Below are 25,435 nucleotides of genomic sequence, written 5' to 3'. Positions count from 1 at the left end.
TGATTCCTAATTATATATATTAGAATCAATATCAACATTATAAAAATCATTTAATCATTTATATTGTATCAGGAGCAAAAATATATAATACATGCTCAAAATTCATGAATCTTTTGTCAAAATTATAAGAAATTTTCAGAAAAATAATTATATTGCTCTACAAACAATACCAAAAACTTATAATTTTGATAAAATATTAACAAACCAAATAAATATTTTGCAACACCATAAGCTTACATAGTCATGCTCATGCATGTGGGGTTTCTGCTGATGAAAAATAATGCATTATTACAGTCCCCAGGGGACAAAAAGTCTTCCCAGTTTGAAATATATTTGAAGGTGGGAGGAATACATAGAGAAGCATTTCAGTCAATAATGGCACTAAGAGCTTAGTCATTATATTGCATTTTCCACGCTATTGAAATATAACCTCATGAACTATACTGATATTTTAATTGTAACAGCAGAAGAAAACAAAGACAGATGTCTCGCTGCTCAGCCACAGAAAAAAGATATGAAGGAAGGTTTGAATCTAAAAGCATAACTTTGTTTTCTAATCGTTGGGGTGTCTTTTTGTACATATATTCATGTTTTTTTTTGTTTTGCAACCCATCTAATAATTATGAATGGGACATTGATGGGATGACAGATAGATAAATATAAATTGTATTGCAACGAATGATGATTTATGTCTCTGCTGCTCAAAGTCATAATAATCGTCTTCATCAAATTGTATCACAATTAACTTGTGGATTTACCGATATTCTGAAAGACTGGTGGATAATTATTTGACGCTAGAACAAAAGGCTGAATTCTTAAATCCTACTAAATTAGAAAATCTCAATGAGGAAAATATCGATGTTGTTTATAAAGTAATTATTAATATTCTACAATATTTTTTGCGGGAATTGTATCGGACAATGGTGAACAAATTAGAACGTTTTACAAAAATTATGATGTCCAACTTTAACCCATTCTGGATTTTCAAATTTTTTTTTAAAGTAATGGGCAAAAAAATATATTAAGGGGGCACGCAAAATTACTAAATTATCTAAATTACATAACAAAAAATTTTATTTATATAAAAAAATTGTAAATTTTTTTAATTGAATGTTTAATGTCACAAACAAAAAGTCCCACATCGACTAGGTGTATGACCGAAAAACAATATTTAAATTCTGGACTACCCACCACCCCGAAGAGCTCTTTTGGGAGATGACAAGTGGTATCAGAGCAAATTACTGTCTGTCAGGTGTGTGTACTCTCCATGGTCCAGTGGAACCCTCAGTGGAGTTGATCTGTGATGAGGGTGCCCCGTGATTGGGTGGAGGAGACTGTCACAAACAAAAAGTCCCACATTGGCTAGGTGTATGGTTGAAAAGCAGTATTTAAGTCCTAGCTACCCACCACCACGAAAAACTCTTTTGGGAGGTGACATTAAGCTCTTGATTAATCACAAAATTAGATGATTTGCGATCATAAAGTTTCTTCTCCTCCATTTTATTTATTTTTTTGGAATCATTTGGTTAAGTTTGTCCCCATGCTAAAAAAGGAATAACACGTGGAAGTATATTGATGGTGTAGGAGCACAAACTTTAGGGAAAAACAAAATATATTATTGTCTTAGTAAAAAATATTATTATTTTTTGTTACTGTGAGCAAAGTTAGGTAACCAACTTGGCATGAGAAGTCCTCAAACATTTGGGTCTCAATAATGTCAAAGTTGACTCCTTTCCTTCGTAGATTGTTGCCATGAGGTGTTAAGCCTAATCTTTATAAAATTTCCGGGAGGTTGAGCTTGCGGCGCAGAGGATAGGGTTGATGAATGGGTCCCAAAATGTAATTTTTATATATTAGCATTTAAAATATAATTTTGAAGGAAAATGTATGATTAATTATTTAGAAATTTACATATAGAGCACCTAATTCTTATGTATTTATCTATCTCACACTCAAACTCTCTTTTTTACAAAATCAGCACTCTAATTATGGATGAAGGTGTGGATTTCACTGTCGAAGAGTGGTGAAAAGGGTTAGTTAGGTGCTTGGTTTGTAAAATTGAGACTTTGGCTGTGAGATAGCTAGGTAAATGCATAAAAATTTGGTGTATGTATGTAAATTTCTCTTATTTATTTTATCTTTTATTTTCAATTTTTTTTGCTCACTTTTTTTTTTCCTCAGATAGGATGAATATTTAGAGAGTTTTACGACTACACGTCCGCAAGTTCAATCATGGGAGACCACGTGAACAGACACGTGAATTTGCATTGATGTGGCTTCCCATAATCGAATGTTGGGTTGTTTGTTGTACAGACGTAATATTTTCTCAAATATTTGAATCTGGCCCATTAAATTCTTCTTATTATTTCCAACCTATATGTTATTCAAATCAAATCCTTCTTTAGTTTATTTTAAATGCAAATTAGCTCAAAGTGAAATTTTTATAAATACTAGAAGTTTGAAAGATGTAAATCGTAAATACTTGTGTTGAAATTTAGTTTACATAAAGTTTCATCTTTGTGTGGATCCTAACCGTCACAAATGGTGGAAAAAAATATTTTGTTCGGACATCAGCATGTCGGACGACCAATCACCGGTGGCCACGTTGCCCGCCGAAACGTGTATAGCGATGTGGCAGCCCGTGGTTGACCGTCCGGACGTGTAGTGTCTGAACGAAATATTTTCCATAAATAATGACCATATCGAACTTTGCATGTAAGAACACAACTCCTTTAACCTATTCAATTTTTTGTTGATTTGATATTTTGAATGAGATACGCTCTTAAATGGAATAAATCTATCATTAGTATTAAACAAAGGGTAAATGAATTGTAATTTATCATCTAAAATCAATTCTTTTATTGTCTTACAAAATTGAGAGGAAATACACAATAAAATTACATTGAGCATTACGTAAATGAAAAAAATTATTGCATCAGGACTTCAATCAGGATCTGACACATATATAGGCAGACTCACCTATGAATTAAATGAGTTTTTTTTTTTTTTTTTGGTTTTAGGGGGGGCCTGTCTGTCCACGGGGTGGGGGTGGGTCTGTCTGTACACGTGGTGGGTTTTGATTGGAATTTTGATGCGAAACTGCAACATGACTCCAAATACAATAATTTTTCTATATAAATGCCACACGATTGTTACGTCCGAATTTAAATACCTAACACCCAAATTTTCAATTTTATGTTTATAACACTTATATCTTTAATATAACATAAAAAATCTCATTGTTATTCATTTTTAAAAATAAAATTTATATTTTTTCATGCATATGATATAAATATAAAAAATGAAATTTTATTCTTATCATCATTAATACATATTAACATTTAATATTCGGGAGCTCACATCTCTATACTAGCAGCCATGGCCCAGTCAACACGTGTCAAGTAAGTTAATATTGACCATCAATCCATTAAATTCAACACTGCGGCACATGCTTAATGAGGTGGCGCGAAGCGAGTGGGATTTCTGGGGCCCACCCGTTATATGTTAAGTATGAACAAATGAATAAGGGACGCCGCTCGTCAAATCATTTTATTTTATAGCTCGCTATTTATATATGACACGTGATCCTAGAGAAGAGATTTATCCTTGAGGTCAAAGTTAAATAGGATTAAAAATCTAAATCAAATCTCTAAAAAGTTTTCTAAATATTTATAATTAAATAATTAAAATAAATTAAATTAAATAAAAAAATTCTTTTAAATTAATATTAATTAATAAATTAATTAAATCTAAACAAACTCAAATATGCTGAGATTATTTTAGAAATCTTATGAAAATATCAGAAAATTTGTCAATCATCTGTGAAGAATTTCTATAATTTTCAAAATTGATTTAAATTTTGAATTGAATTTATATTATCAAATAATATAATTTTTTAAGTATAGTTAAAATGATCTTTTAGAGCTATTTGGTCACTCTTTACCACAATAACTATTTCACAAATTTTGGTGACAATTAGGCATTACTTTGAATTTTCATTTAATATTAAATAAATAATAGTACTAAAATAAATTCAAGTTAGTTTAAAACCTTCATGAATGCTCTTTGAGGCTACTAATATTAATTTTATGTAGGATTAGAGTTAATCAAACTTGAATCAAAATTAAAAGTACATATATGAAAATAATACATTTATAAAAAAAAAATGTGTTTATTTATAAATATCATTGAAACAAATAGAAAACTGAACAAAATAAGAGATTTTAGATCATATCTTAGGATTGAATCATAGGGAGGTGCAATCTGTACTAATTCTATAGCAAGTGAATCCCACTAGAGCATGAAACTTCAAAATTCTACATCAAATGATTCTTAAATTAATTAGGATATGAAATAAACCCTTAACATGGTAACCATATTGATATTTAAAATCATCCTTTAGGTTAAGCTAAACTTAAAATTAGCTGAAATATTAAATAATAAAGCCTATTAGAGTCTCAACACATTATCCTCACATATTAGACAAACCAATCTATTAACCTAGTTCTACGTTATGATTATTTGTGACATTTTATGCATTTGTTTGTGATGTTCAGATGTTGTGATATGTTGAATATTATATAAAAGAATAATTGTCGAAGAGTCTACGTAGTTAGTATACCTAATACTCATTTTGCAAGTGGTGATGTTTTGGGATGCCTGTTTGATTCTATGTGCTATGCTATAAATGCATAAGCCCTTAAACATGACTAGTAGGATATGTAGCTTGGCATTTACAATATATATATATGTGTTGAAATTGAATTATCGTGTTAACGTCTATTTTATATGGACTAATTTGATGTTTTCTTAAAAAAAAATATAAATAAATTTTCTCTTAAAAGTAGAAAACTAAGTAGAAGGCCTATGGGATTAGGATAAGTGGACTTCAACCTAATGATACTAGTGGAATCTCATGAAACTGGGAAGACCCTCAAGAAGATGAAGCTAAGGACCTATAGGCTTATACTTACTAAAATTAAGATGAGTTGCAGAAGTTCAAATCTCATGTGCCCATTTTTATTGGTGTATAATGCTCCATGATCGTACAAGTTTTCTTTTCTCGTATTTATATGTTTATTCCATTATTTGATGTATTGAATTTGATTGTGTACTACAAATACCTTCCTTTTTTAAGTTTCTTATATATATTGATTGTGTGTGGCCTAGTGGTGACACATTAAGCCCTTGGGAACGAAAAAAAAATCACTTTACCAAAATAAAAATTCTTGAAATTATAATGAACTAAAAATTCTTTGGTTAACCAATTATATGCTCATATATTGATTTGATTTTTTACTCTTTATATGCTTCTCCCATGTTAATATATGCTCCATCTATCCTATGAGAATGAGTGCCACTTAGAAGATGTTGTATCAGAATTTTGGTCTTAAATACACTTTGAAAATTCTATAACATGCAACACAAACTAATTTTTCCTGGAATCTAAAATCAACCAATCAAACTTAACGTTATTGCATTAATATGGTGCATTGCTTACATTTCATGATAGAGAAACATGACCTCTAGGGCTGATTCATATGATTCATCAATCCTTTTAACCTGTCAATAAACTTACCCATATAGCATTTGCATATGATTGAACTGCAAAGACTTGATATGCTTAAGTCTAGTTGCACTTTTAAGGCAAGTTTGTGAGTCTAGTAGAATTGGGCTGAATCTGTTTCAGTTCCTTGTGGGTTGAGATTTTTATACATTAAGACTCACTACATATTATTAAAAATAGATTTGAGCCACTACATAGATGATAGTTCTCAACATGGTTCAGGATTTGAGGCTGTTCATGTCTTCGTGATATGACATATATCTTTACCTTCTATGCTTCTTCTCAATATTATTTCATGGGTTTATAAATCTAAATTCCACCAAAAAATGAACAAATAGAGCTAAATTAAAACTTAATCACTTAAAAAGCCCAACCATATGATATGTTAAGACACTACTAACTTTCTTTGTATCAAACGCCTCTTGTCCTTTCTTAACTTCAGAAAAGGACCACTCCAAATTTTATTCAATCCCATGTGAATTTCTAAAATAATCATTTTTGTAACTTTTAAGTTCATGGGAATATATGTCACTATTTTAATCGAGAATTATTTTAAAAATAATCTTTTTTAGGATTTGATTAACATTTAGGGCTTACCTCTACCGAGAACTCTACTCCTGAATAACATACAAGCTTTATTCTACCTAAATTAAACAGTAAGAAAATCTTTGAAAATACACACCCAAAATTTTGAAATCATTATTCTTATCTTTGGTTTCATTATCAAAATTTTATTTTTTATTTTTTTTGGTGATATACTTTTCCTAATGACACATTTGATTTCAAAAATAAGAAAATTATATTGTGTGTGTGTGTGAGGAGTTTATTTTAAGCCTTTTAGAATGGTGTGATGCATTCCATCGCTATGGTCCCTTTCCAAAACCCACACGCCCTAGTCACTCATACACTTAGGTTTATTCAATCTCTTCCCTTTTTCGAAGGCAAGTGTCCCTATTGATAATGGTTCAACACCATCCACATTAATGCCTCTAAATTTCATTCTCAATCACCAAAACAAAAAAAAAATGTTGGCCACAATTTAGATAATTGACATTATGCCAATGCCTTCTTCAAATTTTGGGAAGGGCAATTCTCTAAAATTCTAAATAACAATTTACCTTTTCGACATCTATTTTGTAAGGGCTAATTTGATGTTTTCTTAAGAAAAATATAAATTAATTTTCCCTTAAAAGTAGTAAACTAAGTAGAAGGCATATGGGATTAGGAAAAGTGGACTTCAACCTAATGATACTAGTGAAAACCTCGTGAAGCTCGGAAGACCCTCAAGAAGATGAAGCCAATAACCTAGAGGCTTACGCTTAACAAAATTAAGATGAGTTGCAAAAGACAAGATTTCATGTGCCCATTTTTATTGGTGTATAATGCTCCATGACCATACAAGTTTTCTTTTCTTTTGTGTTTATGTGTTTATTCCATTATTTGATGTATTGAATTTGGCTGTGTACTGTAAATACCTTCCTTCTTTAAGTTTATTACATATATTGATTGTGTGTGGCCTAAGGTTGATACAATAAGCTCTTGGGAATGTTAAAAAAATCACTTTACCAAAATAACAATTCTGGAAATTAAAATGAACTATAATTCCTTTGGAGAACCAATTATATGCTCATATATTGATTTGATTCTTTACTCCCTCTATATGCTTCTCCCTTGTTAATATATGCTCCATCTATCTTATGAGAATGAATGCCACTTAGAAGATATTGTATCAAATTTTTGGTCTTAAATACACTTGAAAATTCTATAAAAAGCATTGCAAACTAATCTTTCCAAGAATCTAAAATCAAATAAAGAAACTTAAAGTTATGGCATTAATAAGGTGCATTGCTTATATTTCATGATAGAGCAACTTGACCTCTAGGGTTGAGTCATAAGCTTCATCAATCCTCTTAACCAGTCAATAAACTTACCCATATAGCATTTGAATATGATCAAATTGCAAAGATTTGACATGCTTAGGTCTAGTTGCCCTTTTAAGGCATGTTTGTGAGTCCAGTAAAGTTGGGTCGGATCAGTTTCATTTCCTTGTGGGTTGAGATTTTTATACATTAAGACTCACTACATATTATTAGAAATAGGTTTGAGCCACTACATAGATGATTGTTCTCATCATGGTTTAGGATTTGAGGCTGCTCGTGTCCTCTTGCTATGACATATATCTTTACCTTATATGCTTCTTCTCAATATCATTTTATGGTTTTATAAGTCTAAAATCCCTAATAAAATGAGCAATTAGAGCTAAATTAAAACTTAATCACTTAAATAGCCCAAGTATATGATATTTAAGACACTACTAACCTTCTTTGAATCAATTGCTTCTTTCCCGTCCTTTCTTAGCTTTAGAAAAGGACCACTCCAAATTTTATTCAACCTCATGTGAATTTATAAAATAAATATTTTTGAAAATTAAACTTTAAAATTCATAGAAATATATGTCACTATTTTAATAGAGAATCTTCTTAAAAATAATGTATTTAGGATTTGATTAACAATTGGGGCTTACCTCTATCAAGAACTATACTTCTAAATAACATACAAGTTTTATTCTACCTAAATTAGATATTAAAAAAATATTTGAAAATGTAAACCCAAAGTTTTGAAATCATTATTTTTATCTTTGAATTCATTATCGAATAATATCTTTTTTTATTTTTTGAGGAGATAACATTTCCTAATAACACATTTGATTTCAAAAATAAGAAAATTATATTGTGTGTGTGTGTGTGTGTGTGTGTGTGTGAGGATATTAGTTTCAGCCTTTTAGAGTGGTGTGATGCATTCTATCTCCTATGATCCCCTTCCAAAGTTCACACAAAAAAAAAAAAAGGTTGGCCATAATTTAGATAATTGACATTATGCCAATGCCTTCTTAAAATTTTGGGAAGGCAATTCTCTAAAATTCTAAATAACAATTTACCTTCTTTTTTTTTTTTTGGTTTTTAGTAAAAAAAATCTATCTCATATGCATCATATTTCTAATTTTCCAATTATTTGTGAAATATTTGTTCATCCATATATAAATAACACAATTAAATATTTTTTGTCATTAATAAAAGACCATAACACTCCATTAGCAAAAATATTTTGCATGCCTTCTTAATTAATTTGCCTCTATTATCTCAAAACTTGTGAACTAGTGGCATGTCAATGGGCTAAGTAACGTTTGACTTCATTTTTGTAAGCTACTGCCGACCGTTGAAAAAGGAATTCAAGTAGAAATGCACAGAGGAATATATGGTTGAAATGTACGGATTAAATTTCTGCAAAACCTAAACTAAATTGTACATAAAATATATATTGTTTTAATCAACATGTACTTGCTCTATTTTTAGTCATCACCACAATAAATTTGGGCTAACTACATTGTTATCTTACATATGACCGACATTTAGTTTTAGTTATAATTTCTTAAGAAAAAAAGTTCAAGTCTGATTACTGTAATGACTGCAATTTTGTAAAAAAATGTATTTAAATACTATTCCTAAGAAATAATTTCACCCACGTTTTGATTAGTTGTCACTCATGAAAATAAAATAAAATAAAAAGTATGACAAAGACATATTTACTTAACATTTTCCCTAAATTTGACTAATTGTGTAGTTTGTGCATTTTAAATAAAGTTAGGGCCTTATAATTTATGGAATAGATTTAACGAGGTTCGGCAATTTGCATATATCCTCGGGAGCAGAGCGGCGGCTTTCTTTTGCTTCGCAAAAAGAGTACAAAAATCCCCTTAGATTTACAATACAACATATATATACATATAACCTTGTTGTACAATATGTAGTTACAAAATTGCTCCTGCACCGTACCGGGGGCCGCTGCCCTCGCACCCCCAACCCACATAATGAAACTCCCCCCAATTGGACAGATGCTTCAACTCCACTCCGCTAGTGAGCTCCGCTACGCTCGCTCCGTTCCGCTCCAACATCTATCTCTTATCTGGTATATGAGCCATACCGAACAAGATTTTTTTTATTTTAATTATTTCTATTCTCACTTTCAATGCAGAGAAGTTTTGTCACCTGTTAAATTAACATTTACAGAATAAATAGTCGGCTGAAACTCTCTTTACCGTCGTATTATTGATGGTACACTTTTTGTTAGGTAGGCCCCTAGAACTATAAATCCTCATCTCTGAGTGCCTGAAAACAGCAAAACTCCATCTCTAGAATCGAACTGTGGAGAGAGAAAATGGTGAGAGCTCCTTGCTGTGAAGCCATGGGGTTGAAGAAGGGGCCATGGACTCCTGAAGAAGACAGTATTCTAGTCTCCTATATCCAGACTCATGGCCATGGAAACTGGAGAGCTCTTCCCAAGAAAGCAGGTGCTTAATTTCTCATTATTGAACACTTAATTTTAATTAAAATGGGCTTAATATTCATATATCATTAATTTTCAGTTAATTTTGTTTGATCTGTAGCCATTATCCTTCTTGTTTCTTTCATTTATGTTGGTTTAATGCTAACTTAATTTTACAGATTAATTATTTATTTTGTATGGTATATAGTCTTGTTTTCTTAAGTTTGTTCTTTAAAAATAAATAAAAATTAATGGTATGTATTTTTATCCATGATTCTTTTATCTTGAATTCATCTATCACTCTTGTTAATGTTTCTTTGATCCTTTTTATTTAATAACAAAAAAAAAAAAATTGTTTTTTTTTTTAATTTTAGGAGCACTCTCTTTGATAAAATTATTTATAACTATTTTTTTCTATATATTTAGTTATTTCTATAATCATAACTATTCCATATCTTTTGGCCACACAATTAATTATCTTTGTTCTATACATATACAATTTTAATATATCTCATTTCAAATCTTTCTTTATACCGAGCAAATAGTACGAGCCGAATCCGTATATGCGGATTGGTGGTATTACGGTGGCATGAATTAGCGTTATTGCGGTCATATTTTGATAAATATCATCACAATACCACCACAATATCATCAAATTTATACCTTTTCACATCTATCTTGTCTGCACGTAATATGTCTTGCTGTTAAAAAAACTCATGGATTATATATTGTTATCTTGTAGGGCTGCTGAGGTGTGGAAAGAGCTGCAGGCTTCGGTGGACAAACTACTTAAGACCAGATGTCAAAAGAGGAGACTTCAGCAAGGAGGAAGAGGAAACCATAATTTATATGCATGCAATGCTCGGAAATAGGTGCGCTTTCATTTTAATAAAAGAAATATTTTTTCTGATCCACCTCAGCTTTAAGAAAATTCAGAATATAATGCATGAATGAGACGTGAAAGCTATCGCACTCAACATTTCGCTTTCGTCAATAATAACAAAGAATACTGTCAAAGTGTATTATTGATTTCTTACTGTTAAGTTTGGATTCAGTTTCACTTTCTCTTAGTTAGTTTTGAATGGGTATTATATGTAATAAAATCATTTATTTGACGAATTAAATGCTAGATTTTTAATAGAAACATTTAACATTTGTTTTAAAACAAATAATTAATATGGTAATTGAAATTGTAATGAACTTCAACGAACCAATCTACTCTGCAATGTGTGCTCTCTATTTTAATTTAATCCCACTTAGTGGAATTAAGGCTTTATTGTTGTTGTCGTTGTAATAAAACACTACATGAAAAAATGTTGATCGTCGATCAACCCCGTAATCTGACCGAGGGGCGGACCTCCCTTTCAGAAGTTGTTCATTCGATCCTACGTAGGGATCGAACCCCAACCTGAGGGACTTACACCAAAGGCCGCAACCAATGAGTCAGGCTAAGACACAACTACATATATATATATATATATATGTATGTATGTATGTATGTATGTATATAGTCACATTTTAAATGAATTGTGAATGTTATTAATGTGAAAAAAAAAATTAATCATTATTAGAATAAAAGGGAACTAGCTAGCCATACTTTTAAAAATATTAATCATTATTAGAATAGATAAAAGGGAACTAGCTAGCCATACTTTTAAAAATAATGTAACTAAAGCTCACATTATCAATCATAGTTTCTTAAATTATTAGTAAAAGTACTTTTAATCATATCTTAATATCATGATCGTATTTTCTAGCTAGTGTGCATGATTACTGATGGTGAGCTAGAAGGATTTGTCACTAATGATAATCATTCAATTAAAAAGTTTATAATATTATTATTTAACCATATTATCTTAATATTATGATTTACATTTTAAGTACTTCATCAATAATCACAGTTGTCATATATATGTCTAATCCACTTCTGGTAAATCTCTTTGCTTTTCAGATGGTCTGCAATTGCTGCTAAACTGCCAGGAAGAACAGATAACGAAATCAAGAATTTCTGGCACACTCACTTGAAGAAACGATTAAACCCTAATCAGGACATTAAAAAGTCAAACCCAAGAGAAAAAGTCAACCCAAAGGAGCACAGGGAAAATACTTTTGAAGAGCAGAATTCACCTCTTTTAATTCAAAATGAATCACCTTTCTTTGAGATCAAAACAGAAAATAATACTGCGGACATGAAGCACAGCTTCATCAACGATTCATTTGAAGAATATTTTCCAGAGTTTGATGAGATATTGTGGTCAGAAGAATTTGCAGTGGGTGGGGAAGAAGAGGACGGTTCGATGGGTCAAAGTTTTGGTCAACCGAGCTTGAGGAATGAAGATGCCATAACTTTTTGGTTGAAATTGTTGGCTGAATCTGGAAATTTGTAATGATTCGGGCTCTTTTAGGAATTAGGCGTAGATATGTTGCTAGAAAAGCAATTTTTTTGGGGATTTTGTTCTGGGTATTGTAATTTTTGAGAATTTACAAAAATACCCCCCAATTCCTATGTATTTACATATCTACTGACACATAAGTTCTAAAAAGGTGAAATACACATTTTTGTGCATAGATAAGTTGGCATATGTGTAAAAATTGAAATTTAGGAGTTCCATATGTAAAAACATTGGGATTGAATGAGAACAAAGCAAATAAAAAATTAGCGAACAAAGGCTCAATTAGATGCAGCTGTGCTTTTCTATTACTACTATTTTGGAGTGTGGGGATATTCCATGGGGTTATAAATATATAGCATGATTGGTCCATTATATATTGTAATCAACATTAAAAGTTTACAGCTTTGTTGTCTATCACCAAGAGATTGGGCATAAATATAACGGCGTAACATTCATCTATATCCATACAAATGTTTAAAAAGAGGCATTTGATTCTACTAATTTATGAGTTCAAATTTTCAATGCTAAAAATAGTCTGAAGCAATCGCACGTTCCTGTTTAAATGAATTGCAAAAGTTGCATAGAATTTCTAATATTTAGAAGACAATATAGAAAGCTACTCTAATGAATATGTTTGTTGGATTCTGGATTGTTTGTGGTCTCACATTAACTAAACAAGAGCACTATGATAAAAAAGAAGTAAATTGAATAGAGAAAAAAAAGGATAGAAAGAGTCCTGAAAAGAAGCTTGAGGAATTTTATTGTTTAAAGAAATTGAATACAAAAAGTGTGTAATTAGACACGGTAGCCAAGATTATCGATTATAAGTCTCAGTCTTGATGCCCTTAAATGTGACAGCCTGAACTCTTACCCATCAATTGAGCTACCAAACTAGCAAACTGAGTCATAAGATATGGCAAATATCTCCTATTGTACTTTGTACTGTCTGAACCTAACTAGAACTATGTCTATCTATAACATTCTAATCTTGGGGATTCATAACGACCCAATACTTATACCTGACATGACATGCAATGACTGAATACCAAGCTTAAGCTGATGTTAGAGAAAACCCTAGGTTAGAAGCTTCCTTATATTACTCTCCTCATTTTGGAGCAAACCAAGTGCTTTTAGAACCCCGTCTTTAGCCATAGTGTTGAAACGCAACCCTTTGCTATCATGACATTAATATGCATTTTAGGTGTGGTGCCTTAGTGTCATACTCAATATCGATTGATAATGTCATGGCATTATCTTTACAATGCCACGACATCGTCCTTTCAATGATTCTTTGCCCGACATCTTGGCACTGCACAACTACCTCATGAGGCCAAGCCCATTTTATGTGATTGAGACCCACTGTATTGATCCTAACACAGTGAACCTCCTCACTTTAAGTCACTTTTGATCAAAAACCACGACGCCATATTTTTTGTGTGCGCCAATACCCTAGGTCCAGAGACTCCATCCCTAGGGTATTGGCGCACACAAAAAATATGGCGTCGTGGTTTTTGATCAAAAGTGACTTAAAGTGAGGAGGTTCAAGATGCAAATATCGATCAACATGTAAGGAAAATTTTTTAATAGGGATCAACATGTAAGGGTGCCCACCAACAAAAAATTATAGCATTTTGTCAACCCCACCGTGCTATGGCTTTAAATCTATCTGTTTGGCATAGAACCTTCATTGACAAAGCCGCGACATTGTGGTCATGATCCTAGAATCTTTAATTTCGTCTAATGGGTAATCACCACACCATATTTACTACAGTGTTACCATTGAGAGTCTCTTGCCGATTAGTCAAGTTTGGCTTGTGATGCCTATAATATAAGTGTGATGTTTATAAATTATTTTTATTCTTTATTGTAGTATTTTAATGTTCTTATGGGATATTTGTCATATTTTATACATCATATAGGAAGAATTGTAGCAAATGAAGCCTATGGAGCAATTTGGCTAAGATGGTTCAGGTGCCTCAACACCTTAGCTAGCACCTAGGTGCTCATGATGATCCCTATTCGACCAATAAATAGAGCACCTAGAAAGCTAGTTCCATGCATAGACACCTAGGTGCCCCATCCATCGCTACTTATCATGAAAAAAATAAAGAACCTAGAAATCTAGCGTCATGAGCAGGCCCCTAGGTGCCCCATCTTGGAAACATGACAACTCCCTCTAGCAATTAAATGCTCAACTCTAAATTAAGATAGTGTGATGAAAGACTTCAATCAGTACTTTCTCTTCAAAAAAAAGAGAGGCACATTTCAGAGAGTTGGAGATTGACACTTGGGACTCAAGATAACACACTGGGAGGACTTAGAAAAGATGACTGGAGAAATATATGTGAGATTAAGAGATACTTATTTTATGCCAGAGTGAGTAAGTGTGTGATTGTATCAAGCAAAGGAGGAGATTTTCTGAGGAAGATCAAATCTTAGAAGCAAAATTTCTTCCATCTACTTTTTCAATCCCATTACCTTTTACACTTGTTTTGAAGTTATTAATGCAATTTGTATTGATGTTTAAAACCATGAGTAGTGCTTAACTTGTTTACTCATTTGGAATGATTTTCTTTAGGATTTAGGGGAATCCATATTAGAATTTTTGAACTTATAATTCAAGAAGTTGTTGTTTTAACCTTTAAATCTATATTTGTATTTAAACTAATATTTAGATTATTAAAATGAGTTGTAATATAGGACTATTGAAAGAAGACTAGAAGATTAACTAGGTTAAAACACAGGGGTTTAGTAGAATAAGAATATTGATAGTAGACTCTTGCAATCTTAAAGTGGAATATGGATGCCTGAGAATTCTTATAGGGTTATTGGAACCTAACTATAATATAGGATTCCAACGCTTGTTATGTTTTGAAAGAGAGTAAGATGTAAAAGGCTCAGATTGATAATTACAGTAGAGAACCACTTGGAGAAACTTATATTTTTCTTAATCAATTCATAGGAGAATTTCACATAAATTAAAAAACTCTTCTCATTTACTTTAGATTTTTATTTTAAAATTAAGATTTAAACACTTTTAAATCCTTAAAATCTGGTAACACTTAAAACTAAACCTAGGATTGGTAAACTGAAAGATTACCTTTTTCAAAATTAACTCGTTTTCTATGGTATTAATACATAAACTCATAATCCTTACACTTCTTGATCGACAAATATACTTACATGATTGACACGTGTGTTAGTGCAAAGTGGGTCAACTTGGTCAAATGTGTATAGGCCCCCTAATCCTTATAGTTTGGTGGGCATATTGTTTTTATCCATGAGTTGTTGGTACACAGAGCTGGCAACACTCATTTTAATTATAAATTTCTAGCCAAGTTCAAATGTTCCGAACAATGTTTTTCATTAATGTTTGTAGGTTGGAGGCTCAAAATTTTATATCCTAAATCATTGGTACATCTCTTTGTAGGGGTGGTCGTTCATTACTATGACTAATCAGCTGGATTTATGATTATCATGTCACTACTAGATTGACCATTATAAGTTCATTTATCATCCTTTTTATGATGCACCCATGTTGACCGCTTATTAAAGAGTGAAGGAAATTGTTAAATCTCTACCATTATTTAGAAATGGGTACCTACATCAGTCAACAAGTCAACGTGATCATTGCATCAATCCGAAGGTCAAAGGGGCTTGCGCTTAGGTAACAAACTTTAGTGTTGCAGTGCCAACCCTTTTTTGTCTTTAGATTAGAGGGGCTTTATCATAGTCATATTTACATGACATCACAACATCATTCCTTTGATTTGACTATTACATTGATTTATAATTTTTTTTTTATTTACATATGTATTTTTGTATATGCTGAGCCTTTTAGCTCAAATATTATGCATGTTGAGTCACATATATTGCTACATGTGTCCTTTGGATTCATTGCATGTTGGGTGTTTGGTTTGCCACCACTCTACCTAGGTTATCAGTGGTAGGTACCTAGGTGCTACCTTAGTAGTGGCGCGACACCAGCTCTATCCTTCTCTAGGATAGCGGCTAAGTACCTCAAAATATTTTATATTACCTAGTTAGTGCAATATTCTATATAAATTGTATGAAATTTTGCACGTTTGATCGCTCATCTACATTTATTACATTGGCCATTTACATGATGTATTTGCTGCATTTTATTTAGCATGTTAACTTTATTGAGTCATGCCTTTGGGATTCATTTTCCTATGCAATTTATGTGTTTTTTGTGCATTTTTATGGACTGAGTGTCCCACTTTATCCAAGTGAAATATTCACTCTTTCTCATATAGGTCTAGGGTTGCATAAGTTAGCACATTAGTGGTAAGAATTTAGATAACCCGCAGATTGACCTGTGATGATAATGAGCAAGTAAGCATTACTTACTGGTTATCTTGTTAGGCAATGTGAATTATTGTATCATAATCAGATCCTATAGGATTGTTCCAAGCATAGATTTAGGTTAATGTTCATCACTTGTCAGGATGATTGTTAACTCATTCAGATGCTCGGGATGGGGCAAACTTGGTGTCCACATTAAGATCCTACAGAAAATCCCTTTGGCATCTACACCATATGTTTGCCACTTAAATGTATCTATAGGAAATGCTATATAGATGTTAGGGCCAAGGTATAGTCAAGATTTTTATATGCATGGTTATTATTTAATATGTCTGCTAGCTATCACATATTTATGTTATTTTACATGTTTAACTAGTTTAAGACTTGCACACCAGTATATTAGGTCAGTATTCTTGCAGAGTGCCAGATCTAATAGGGAGGAGCTTATTTATTAAGTTAAATTAACAAATTCTCTATCTCTCTTTCGATTGGATATAATTTATTATACGATGTATGTTTTTACTTGTACTAACTTTTATTTTGTAGGTCGATTCTTTCTTTTAGACTTTTTAATGTATGTTTTAGATTCCTTAGGAGAGTCTGTAAGAAAATAAGTTATGAGCATGAGTTCTAAGGAGCTTGATGCATAAGGATCATATGATGAGGGCTAGGAGTAGATGTTCATGCCTAGCTCGTACCTTAATTCAAAATTTATTTTGTTATAAACATTTAGAATCAGGCATGTATCATGTAGAGCCTGATGACTATTTTGCTTTCTAGGATATATTACCTACTTAGTGACATCTGACCTTTTATATATTTATGTATTTGGTTTATTTATTTTATGTAGTGTTTTCCATTTTTATTTTTGATTGTTTGTGTTTTGTCTAGATATGATAATGACTAGGCTCTCTAAGATAAAAATCTTTGTTATAAATGTTTAACTTAAAATATTTACTTTAACAAAAGTTAGGATTAAAATTTGTAAAATTTTTTAAAAAATTTTCTTGTATATACTTTCTTAGATGGCCTTTGAGCTAGTTTTAAAATAATCATAACTACATGAATATATCCCCCAAGTACCCTTATAAAACCTCCACATTTTGAATTTGCTCTAGATAATATTGCATATTGATCCGCCTCAGCGATTATCACAATAATTTAAGTCCTGGTAATGACTCCATAAACTTGATTCACTTCCTCGCAAATTAATTGAGTTCTTAAAATTAGATATTATTACTCACCGAGGTTTCTCACATAAAATACATATTGTTTCAGTAATATAGGGCTCTATTGAGTCCGGATTGTCAATCCCATAGGTAAGGAGGTGACGAGTTTCTTAAACAAAGTCCTAGCCTACTAAACTAAGGTCTTAGATTGGAATGCAAATTACAATGGTTTTTCTAACAATTACTCCTAAACTACAACTCTAATTTTAAATCTAAACCTAAATATATCAATTGGTTTGGTGAATTTCAAGATATTAAAACCATCTTTCTCCTGTGATTGCCTATGTGGATTGTAGGATAGAATACTAAGAATTGATAATGTGGCTAGTGACAAATAAGAACATAAATCTTGTTTACCCTCTTCCGAGTATGTAAAGAAGTTTGGTTAACTTAGTTTTAACTCATTAAACCCTATATTGAACCCATCAAAGCCTATTTCCCTATATATTTGTATTGCCTCCAAACTACTTCACCATAACCTATTGAACAATGTGAATACTCTAGTGTTTCTTTCATCGCTCTTCGAATCTTAATGGATCACAATGAATTTTAACAATTCATATGACTTGTACAAAAAGTCTATATTCTTTGTTCATTAACTATTAATATTTGATGTTTAACTTCTAGATTATTTGATTTTCCCTCATATCAACAACCAAGTTAAATTTCCGCCATCAATCAGCTTTCAATATTCCAGTTCAACATTATCTGAAGTCTATTTGATGTCTAAGATTAATCAACCACTAATATTTGGTCCTCATTATTTATTATCTTGTTTACCCTTTGATCAAATGAATGACTAAGCTGATCATCCATTTTCACACAAGTTTTGATGCACTAATATTAATCAACACTTGATGTTTATCAATGACTACTATCTAACATATATGAGCCACTAACATCTAACATACATTTTCTAGATCTCTAGTCTCTCTCATATAAGAGAATAATTAAATTGGCCATTTTCATTATCCATTTCTAAAATCTTTCTTGAATCGTCATTGACACCAGAAGAAAGCCAATCTATAACATCCATTAGTCATGTTCTTGAACACTAAATCTCTCCTCTTATTCTGAGAACAATTTGGCACATCTCTAGACTTCTAACATCTTATGTTGAACATGACTTGATGTTTTCCAACAAACAATATTTGATGAATATTAGCCACCGAGGTCTAATGCTTGCTTTTTAAATTACTTGTTCTATCCTCTAATAAAAAAAAAAATAAAAAAAAAAACCAAGCTAATCACTCTCCATTGCTTAACTTCTAAAATTCTAATCTAAGCATTAACTGAATCAAACAAATAATTAGTTACCAATGTTGAATGCCCATCTTTTTTGTTGGTTCTTATCTCCTCTTATGAAGATAACATAATGATCCACCATAACCCAATGTTTGACATTTTCATTAACCATTAATTAAGCCTACTAATAACTAATAATTAGTGTCATTCAATTATAATGTTGAACTACAAAATGACACAAAATTGACATAATTATTGATAAAAAAAAATGATTAGAACCAACAAAATTTTTGGTGAAATTTCCCATGGACAATATCAGACCAAAATACTAGCAGATTTTTTGTTAGTTCAAAATTTACTTCTATCCAATGAAATTTATGGCAGAAATTTTTCCGCAATATTTTTCACAAGAAGTCCATAAACAATTATGTCAGTAAACTATGTTTGTTGTCCTTACCTCTCTTTCTCTCTCAATCAATGATGTCCTCTTCATCCTACCTCTTTGATTTCTCATGTAATTTTTTCTATTGAATCAAAGGTAAGTCTTATTATCTAGCTTTTTGAAGTATCGTCTATTAAATATTATGTTTCATCCATTTGAAGTTTAAGAAAGAATGTTAAAATAAACCTTAATATTTGAAGCAGGTATTATGTGTTTAATGTCATTCTAGATTTAGGATTTAGGATGAGAAGAAAAACATAAATAGTTAAATATGTAATATCATTAACCTTGAATAGTTTGGAGACATAGAAAATAATTTATACATTAAAATTTTGTTGTTATTCTATCACACAGAAATGAAAATCATTTGAGAGATTAAATGTAATGAAAATAAGAATGGTAAAGCAATTTTTACTTAGAAGTGTGCTTATACGTATTTTGAGCATCCCTTCAAATTTTATTTATATAAAGTAGGGGTATTTTAGTTCAAACTAAACTTTTGGCTAATTTATTCATAAAAATTAAACAAAAACAAGCACATAAAGTCATTTTTTATGTAAAAAATTACATGTTAGACATATAAATTAAAATTTGATTATGTATGCCCCATAATCAACACATTTGTAGAAGATATTTATTTTCTTGGTATAATAATCTCATAATTTTATTTCAGACCAAAATATCTAAAATATCCCTCCTTTTATCATAGAGCACTTATTTATAGTACAAATTATTAATAATGGAGCAAGTAAGACTCAAACAATGTTTAAACCATTGTCAATTAAAGTTTTAAGCTTATTTATATCATACTTAAACCATGTTTGAAACTTACTCGAGCATGATTTAAATTATATTTGATTAGGGTCTGAACATAGTTTATGTATGATTTGAATAAGCTTGAACATGATTTGAATATATTTAAACATGGTTTGAATAGGGTTAAAGTAAGGTTAAAGGAAGTTCAAATAAATTCAAGCCAGATTTGAATTATCTTTAAACATAATATGAGATGATTCCATTCAAGTTTGAATATGGTTTTAGTAAGGAATGTAATATGTTTGAGCTTGATTTTAATAGGGTTTGGTAGATTTAAAAAAAAAAATTCAAACACAGTTTGATCTATTTTTGAATTATGTTTGAAGTACAAGTAATGTTCAAATATAGTTTTAATAAGGTTTGGTTATGATAAATATGATTAATTGTGTTGCAATAAATTTAATAATTGTTGAAACATGTAATTAGTATGTGTGTGTGTGAGTGTGTTGTGCGTTTGAATGTGTTGTGTGTGTGTAAAGCATAAGAGTGTAATCAATAAGAGAGCTATCAGAAAAGGTATGACCCACAATATTTTATAATAGAATGTTATAACCAAATGATAATAATACTTCCTAATAGAGAAGAAAATAATGTATTTAACAAATTATAATAATAATCATTATGTCATTTAAAGAGATCAACACAAAAAGACATAGTGTGTATTTGAAGAGTATAACACAATAAATGAAAATATAAAAGTAATGTGTTGTGAAATAAATCTACATTGAAGAACTTTAATACAAGAAAAGCATTACACATTTGTATAGTATTATTGCAAAATAAATTTGTACATTAATGATTATTATAAATTTTTGTGCACTTAGGTGCACCTTCAAAAGAATTGTTTTAAAATCACGTATATAATGTGTTATATTGCATAAGCTTCAGAGTCGTGGCTATAAATAAGATATAAAAGACTGCTTAAACTATATATGTATATATGTATATATGTGTGTGTGTGTGTGTGTGTGTGTGTGTGTGTGTGTGTGTGTGTGTGTGTGTGTGTGTGTGTGTGGATATATGTATATATAAGAATTAGTTAAATCCGTACTAAAGTTTAGAATGAAACATCAATTGGTTGCCTTCTCATCTATGTTGGTAATCCTCCACTCACAAGAAGATTTGAAGGAGAATAGTTTTGTATATTATCAAATAATTATATTTGTGCAACAAAAGTATAAAAACACTTGGATAATGGAGTATTACAGGCATAAATGTGTGCTCTAAGATATAAAAGAGTCACAATCATATTATATCATAATATTCACAGACAGTGAGATATTATGTATTATAAATAAACATTATTTCAATTCGCATGAGAAACATGATTTATGATTTAATTCATTAGCTTCTCTTTCGTGATATATGAGGGCATTATTAGGCCACTTGAAGGAGTTCTTTCTCTTCATCTTATTGTAAACGAAGATCAATATGTAACATCTGTAATTATATATTTTATTTTATACAATGATGTTTGTTTTATAAGTTTTTGGGAAGCATCATATCCACTCTCCAATTAGAAAATATAGATGATCAATGTGATGCCACAAAAAATAAATAAATTAAAAAAAAATTTGAAGTTAGTGAAAAGAAGATATATTTCTTTGATACTTGTTAAGTAAATTATTTTATACCTCACTATAAACATGTGATTGAACAATTATTGGAATTATATTGTACTTTCAGTAGCACTATTAAGTCTCCTTAAAGTTATCAACAAATTTTGACATCCAAGACTTAAAATAAGACTACAAATTCTTATTGATGAGCATGAGAAGATCATTGACACGTCTTCATGGGTTTAAATAACCCTATATCAAAATCTTTTTGTATTTTTATAAGTTTTCTTTGAATTATATTAGCTATGCATTACTTTTATGTGCAATGTAATGGGATAGGATGGCATCCATTGACTTCTAGATCTATTTATCCATAAGCACAACAATAATAAACTAATATCCTATCTCTACGTCTTGTCTCCCTCTACCTCAAGGACTTGGTCCTCCTTCTATGCATCATCTTGAAATTAAATTAAGTAAAAGTCCTAGTCAATAGAAGACAACTTCTCGATTTCATCCTTCTATTACTTCTCAAAATGTACTTGATTTTAAATTAGAATGGTTTGATCTTTATATTCTTACTCCAACCTTATTGGATTATTCTCTAGCCTAATGCGACTACTCCTCAACTTCTGAATAATAATAAAAATTGCTTCAACCTTTTATATGATAAAATAGAACGACCATTAGTTGATTGTACTTTTAAAGCTTCTAATGCTCTGTCCTAAAAAAATGGGCACATTTGATTTCTTTTCTATAGCTCTAACTCAAATAGATTGAATAAGAGCATGTATAATGGAGTCATATAAGTTTTGTTTATTAATTTTATACAATGTAGAATGTAAACTATTTTTAAAGAACATTTCAAAACATATTTTTACTTAAATTAAAACAACCACCCAATAATATTTAAAAAAAAATAAATACACTTAAAAAATTTATCCATAAGCAAAGATGGAAAATATTTGCCCATTAGCACTTTGTCTATCTTTCAGCTCAACATCCCAAAAGAGTATAATACATCTCCACCCTTAGCTTTTGGATGATTTTTGTACGCCTAGTGTTATAGTGATACTACAAGTCGAGTTATAGTGTATTAGGTTGATTCATTCTTTTTTAAGATGCTAGCTTTGTAGTGCATCGCATCCTTCTTCACCATCCTCAATATTTCTCCCCATGCTAACTTGTCCTATTGGGTATTTAATAAAGAATTTCCTCATCATTTAAATGATATAACCTATTTTTATTAAAATAAAATTATATTATTATAGTTCAAGAGATAGCACTACAGAAAAAAAAGTTGAAACTTCCACTTATTATCTCTCTAAGTGCACTCCAAGAAAATTTTATTTTAAGTCCATATTTTTGAAAAATTTTTCCCTAGCCTTGTAGTTATTAAGTAGCTTACTATCTATGCTTACCTCTTGTAACTCCTGAGAATTCTTTAAAAAGTAATCCAATGATCAAAGAATACATAGTTATTCCAAATGTTGTGTTTTCTTCTCCAATATTGAACACAATAAAATAACTTTCATTCCTAACATCATAATCTATTTTCAATAATAGTTCATGAACTTGAGAACCATGCATTTCAAAAGCTCTATATGAGGGATCCTTTAGTTTTGATAATAAAATCATTAAGCTTATATTATTTAATCAATTTATTCCTCAGAACCTCAGACTTATGTGTAATTGGAGCACTATAATGCCTCTCAACCGCTATGATTAGATCAAATATCTACATATTTAGCATAAGACTCAAAATATGCCAATTCTAAAAGAAATAAACAAAAAAACTAATAATAAATAATATTTGAACAATCTTTGAAGTATGATCAAATCATTTTTCAAGCATTTTTTAATCATGATTGAACAAAGTTCAAGCTACCTTTAAAGCATATTCAAACCATGATAAAAAAAGATCAAATCATTTTTGAACAATTAACAAATAATTTATAAATGACGATCAAAACATGATTTAATAATAATCAAACAAAACTTTCACTAAGATCATTTATTTTTTTATGCATCTTTAAATAATGATTAAGCAATCTTCAAATAAATGCAAAACTCTTTTAATAATGATAATCTTTAAACATTGATAAAAAACTTTTAGTAACGGTTGAGCCATGTTTAAATAAGAATTGAAATCAAATAAGGACCAGTTCTTGATTGAATTATCTCAAAGTACTAATTGGAATGATGTTAGAACAAGGATCTAACAAAGTTTAAATCATCCTCAAAGTATCTTTGCTTAATGATTAATGAAGACTTAAAAATGATTTAATCACTTTGCAAATTTTAAAATAATGATCGAATCATCTTTAAATACAGATTAAAAAGGATCTAACCATCTTTAAAGCATCATCAAATAATGATCAAACTATAATCAAAGCATTTTCAAATAATTATTAAATAATGGTGGCATCGTCATAAAATTAACTTTGAACAATAATGAAATAAAGATTGAGTCATCTTCAACCATCATCAATCGATGTTCCATCATTGCTTGATTATTGTTAGAAGATAACTCAAAAAATGATCAATCATCTTCAAATCAACTTCGATCATGATAATTTTATGTTTGATAATATTTTCTATATTTTTTATAATTATTTGAAGATGATTCTAATAAGATTCAATCGTTATCTGATCAACATTCAACTAAGTTTATAGAAGAAAGTTTGATATTTACTGGCACTCTAGATTCATAATATCTACCAGTATTCTAAGTTTAGTATTCAGAATAAATACCACATTCAATTCCATATAAATTAAATGAATAACCTTTACATGTGTGAGAAATTAAGGTTGCAAATGAACTGAGCGTTTGAAGCTACTTGTAAGTTAGCTTGATTCAAGCTCCTTCATGATCATTTGATTAACTAATTGAATGAGCTTAAACACTTTTGTAAGCACTCCATGACTAAATAAATAATCTAGAACAACATATTGTTTCATTGATTTATCTTCATGAACAATATCATTTAAAACTTGCAAATAAGTGCATGAAGAGTTCTATTAAGGCTCGATTACGACTCCATTATAGCTTGTTTATGAACAATATCATTTAAATATTTATTTTGAGGCTCAACCAGTATTATTTGATATAGCTCAATCATTTCTCCCTACAAGTTGTATTTATAAAGCTCAAGTAAGGTTCAATTAAAAATTCTCAATTATGGCTTGATTTTTGTTCATTTATTATCTTAGGCAAGTTGCTTGTTAATAAGCTCGTTAATTCATTTATATACTGAGCTCGATTTGAGCTTGAATAAAATATTTATAAAAGAGCTTGAGCTCAAACATAGTCTTAAAGCTTGAATTGAGCTCGAGTCGAGCTCGAACATATTATTAATAAATGACAAATGCTTAGCTTGACTCAGTTCATGTGCAGTCCTATCAAGAATTAAATCAATAAAGACAATTGTCATGAAATTTCATTATAGTTGAAAAGCAAGTAACAAAATAAGGAAATTACTAGGAAATTAATGTTCAAGGAATACTTAGGGGCTGTTTGAGGTCATTTTTGTTGA

At 30.4% G+C, this 25,435-nt stretch overlaps 1 protein-coding gene across 1 annotated transcript; it reads left to right on the top strand.

Moving 5' to 3' along the window:
• Positions 1 to 9,761: 9,761 nt before the first annotated feature.
• LOC110023909 (myb-related protein Myb4-like) lies at positions 9,762 to 12,335 on the top strand. The gene is made up of 3 exons (XM_020723562.1): positions 9,762 to 9,914; positions 10,632 to 10,761; positions 11,841 to 12,335. The coding sequence occupies exons 1-3, from the start codon at positions 9,782 to 9,784 to the stop codon at positions 12,274 to 12,276; spliced, it is 699 nt and encodes a 232-aa protein (XP_020579221.1). The 5' UTR covers positions 9,762 to 9,781; the 3' UTR covers positions 12,277 to 12,335.
• The last annotated feature ends 13,100 nt before the right edge of the window (positions 12,336 to 25,435 follow it).

This window comes from Phalaenopsis equestris, unplaced genomic scaffold (genome assembly GCF_001263595.1).
Source record: "Phalaenopsis equestris unplaced genomic scaffold, ASM126359v1 Scaffold000235, whole genome shotgun sequence".
NCBI lineage: Eukaryota > Viridiplantae > Streptophyta > Magnoliopsida > Asparagales > Orchidaceae > Phalaenopsis > Phalaenopsis equestris.
This window is presented reverse-complemented; position numbering and strand designations above follow the sequence as displayed.

Excerpts from the sequence above, each read along its gene's own strand:
- LOC110023909 (XM_020723562.1), top strand. The coding sequence starts at position 9,782 with ATGGTGAGAGCTCCTTGCTGTGAAGCCATGGGGTTGAAGAAGGGGCCA. Across the intron at positions 9,915-10,631 it reads AGCTCTTCCCAAGAAAGCAG|GGCTGCTGAGGTGTGGAAAG; the intron begins GTGCTTAATTTC and ends GTTATCTTGTAG. Across the intron at positions 10,762-11,840 it reads CATGCAATGCTCGGAAATAG|ATGGTCTGCAATTGCTGCTA; the intron begins GTGCGCTTTCAT and ends TTTGCTTTTCAG.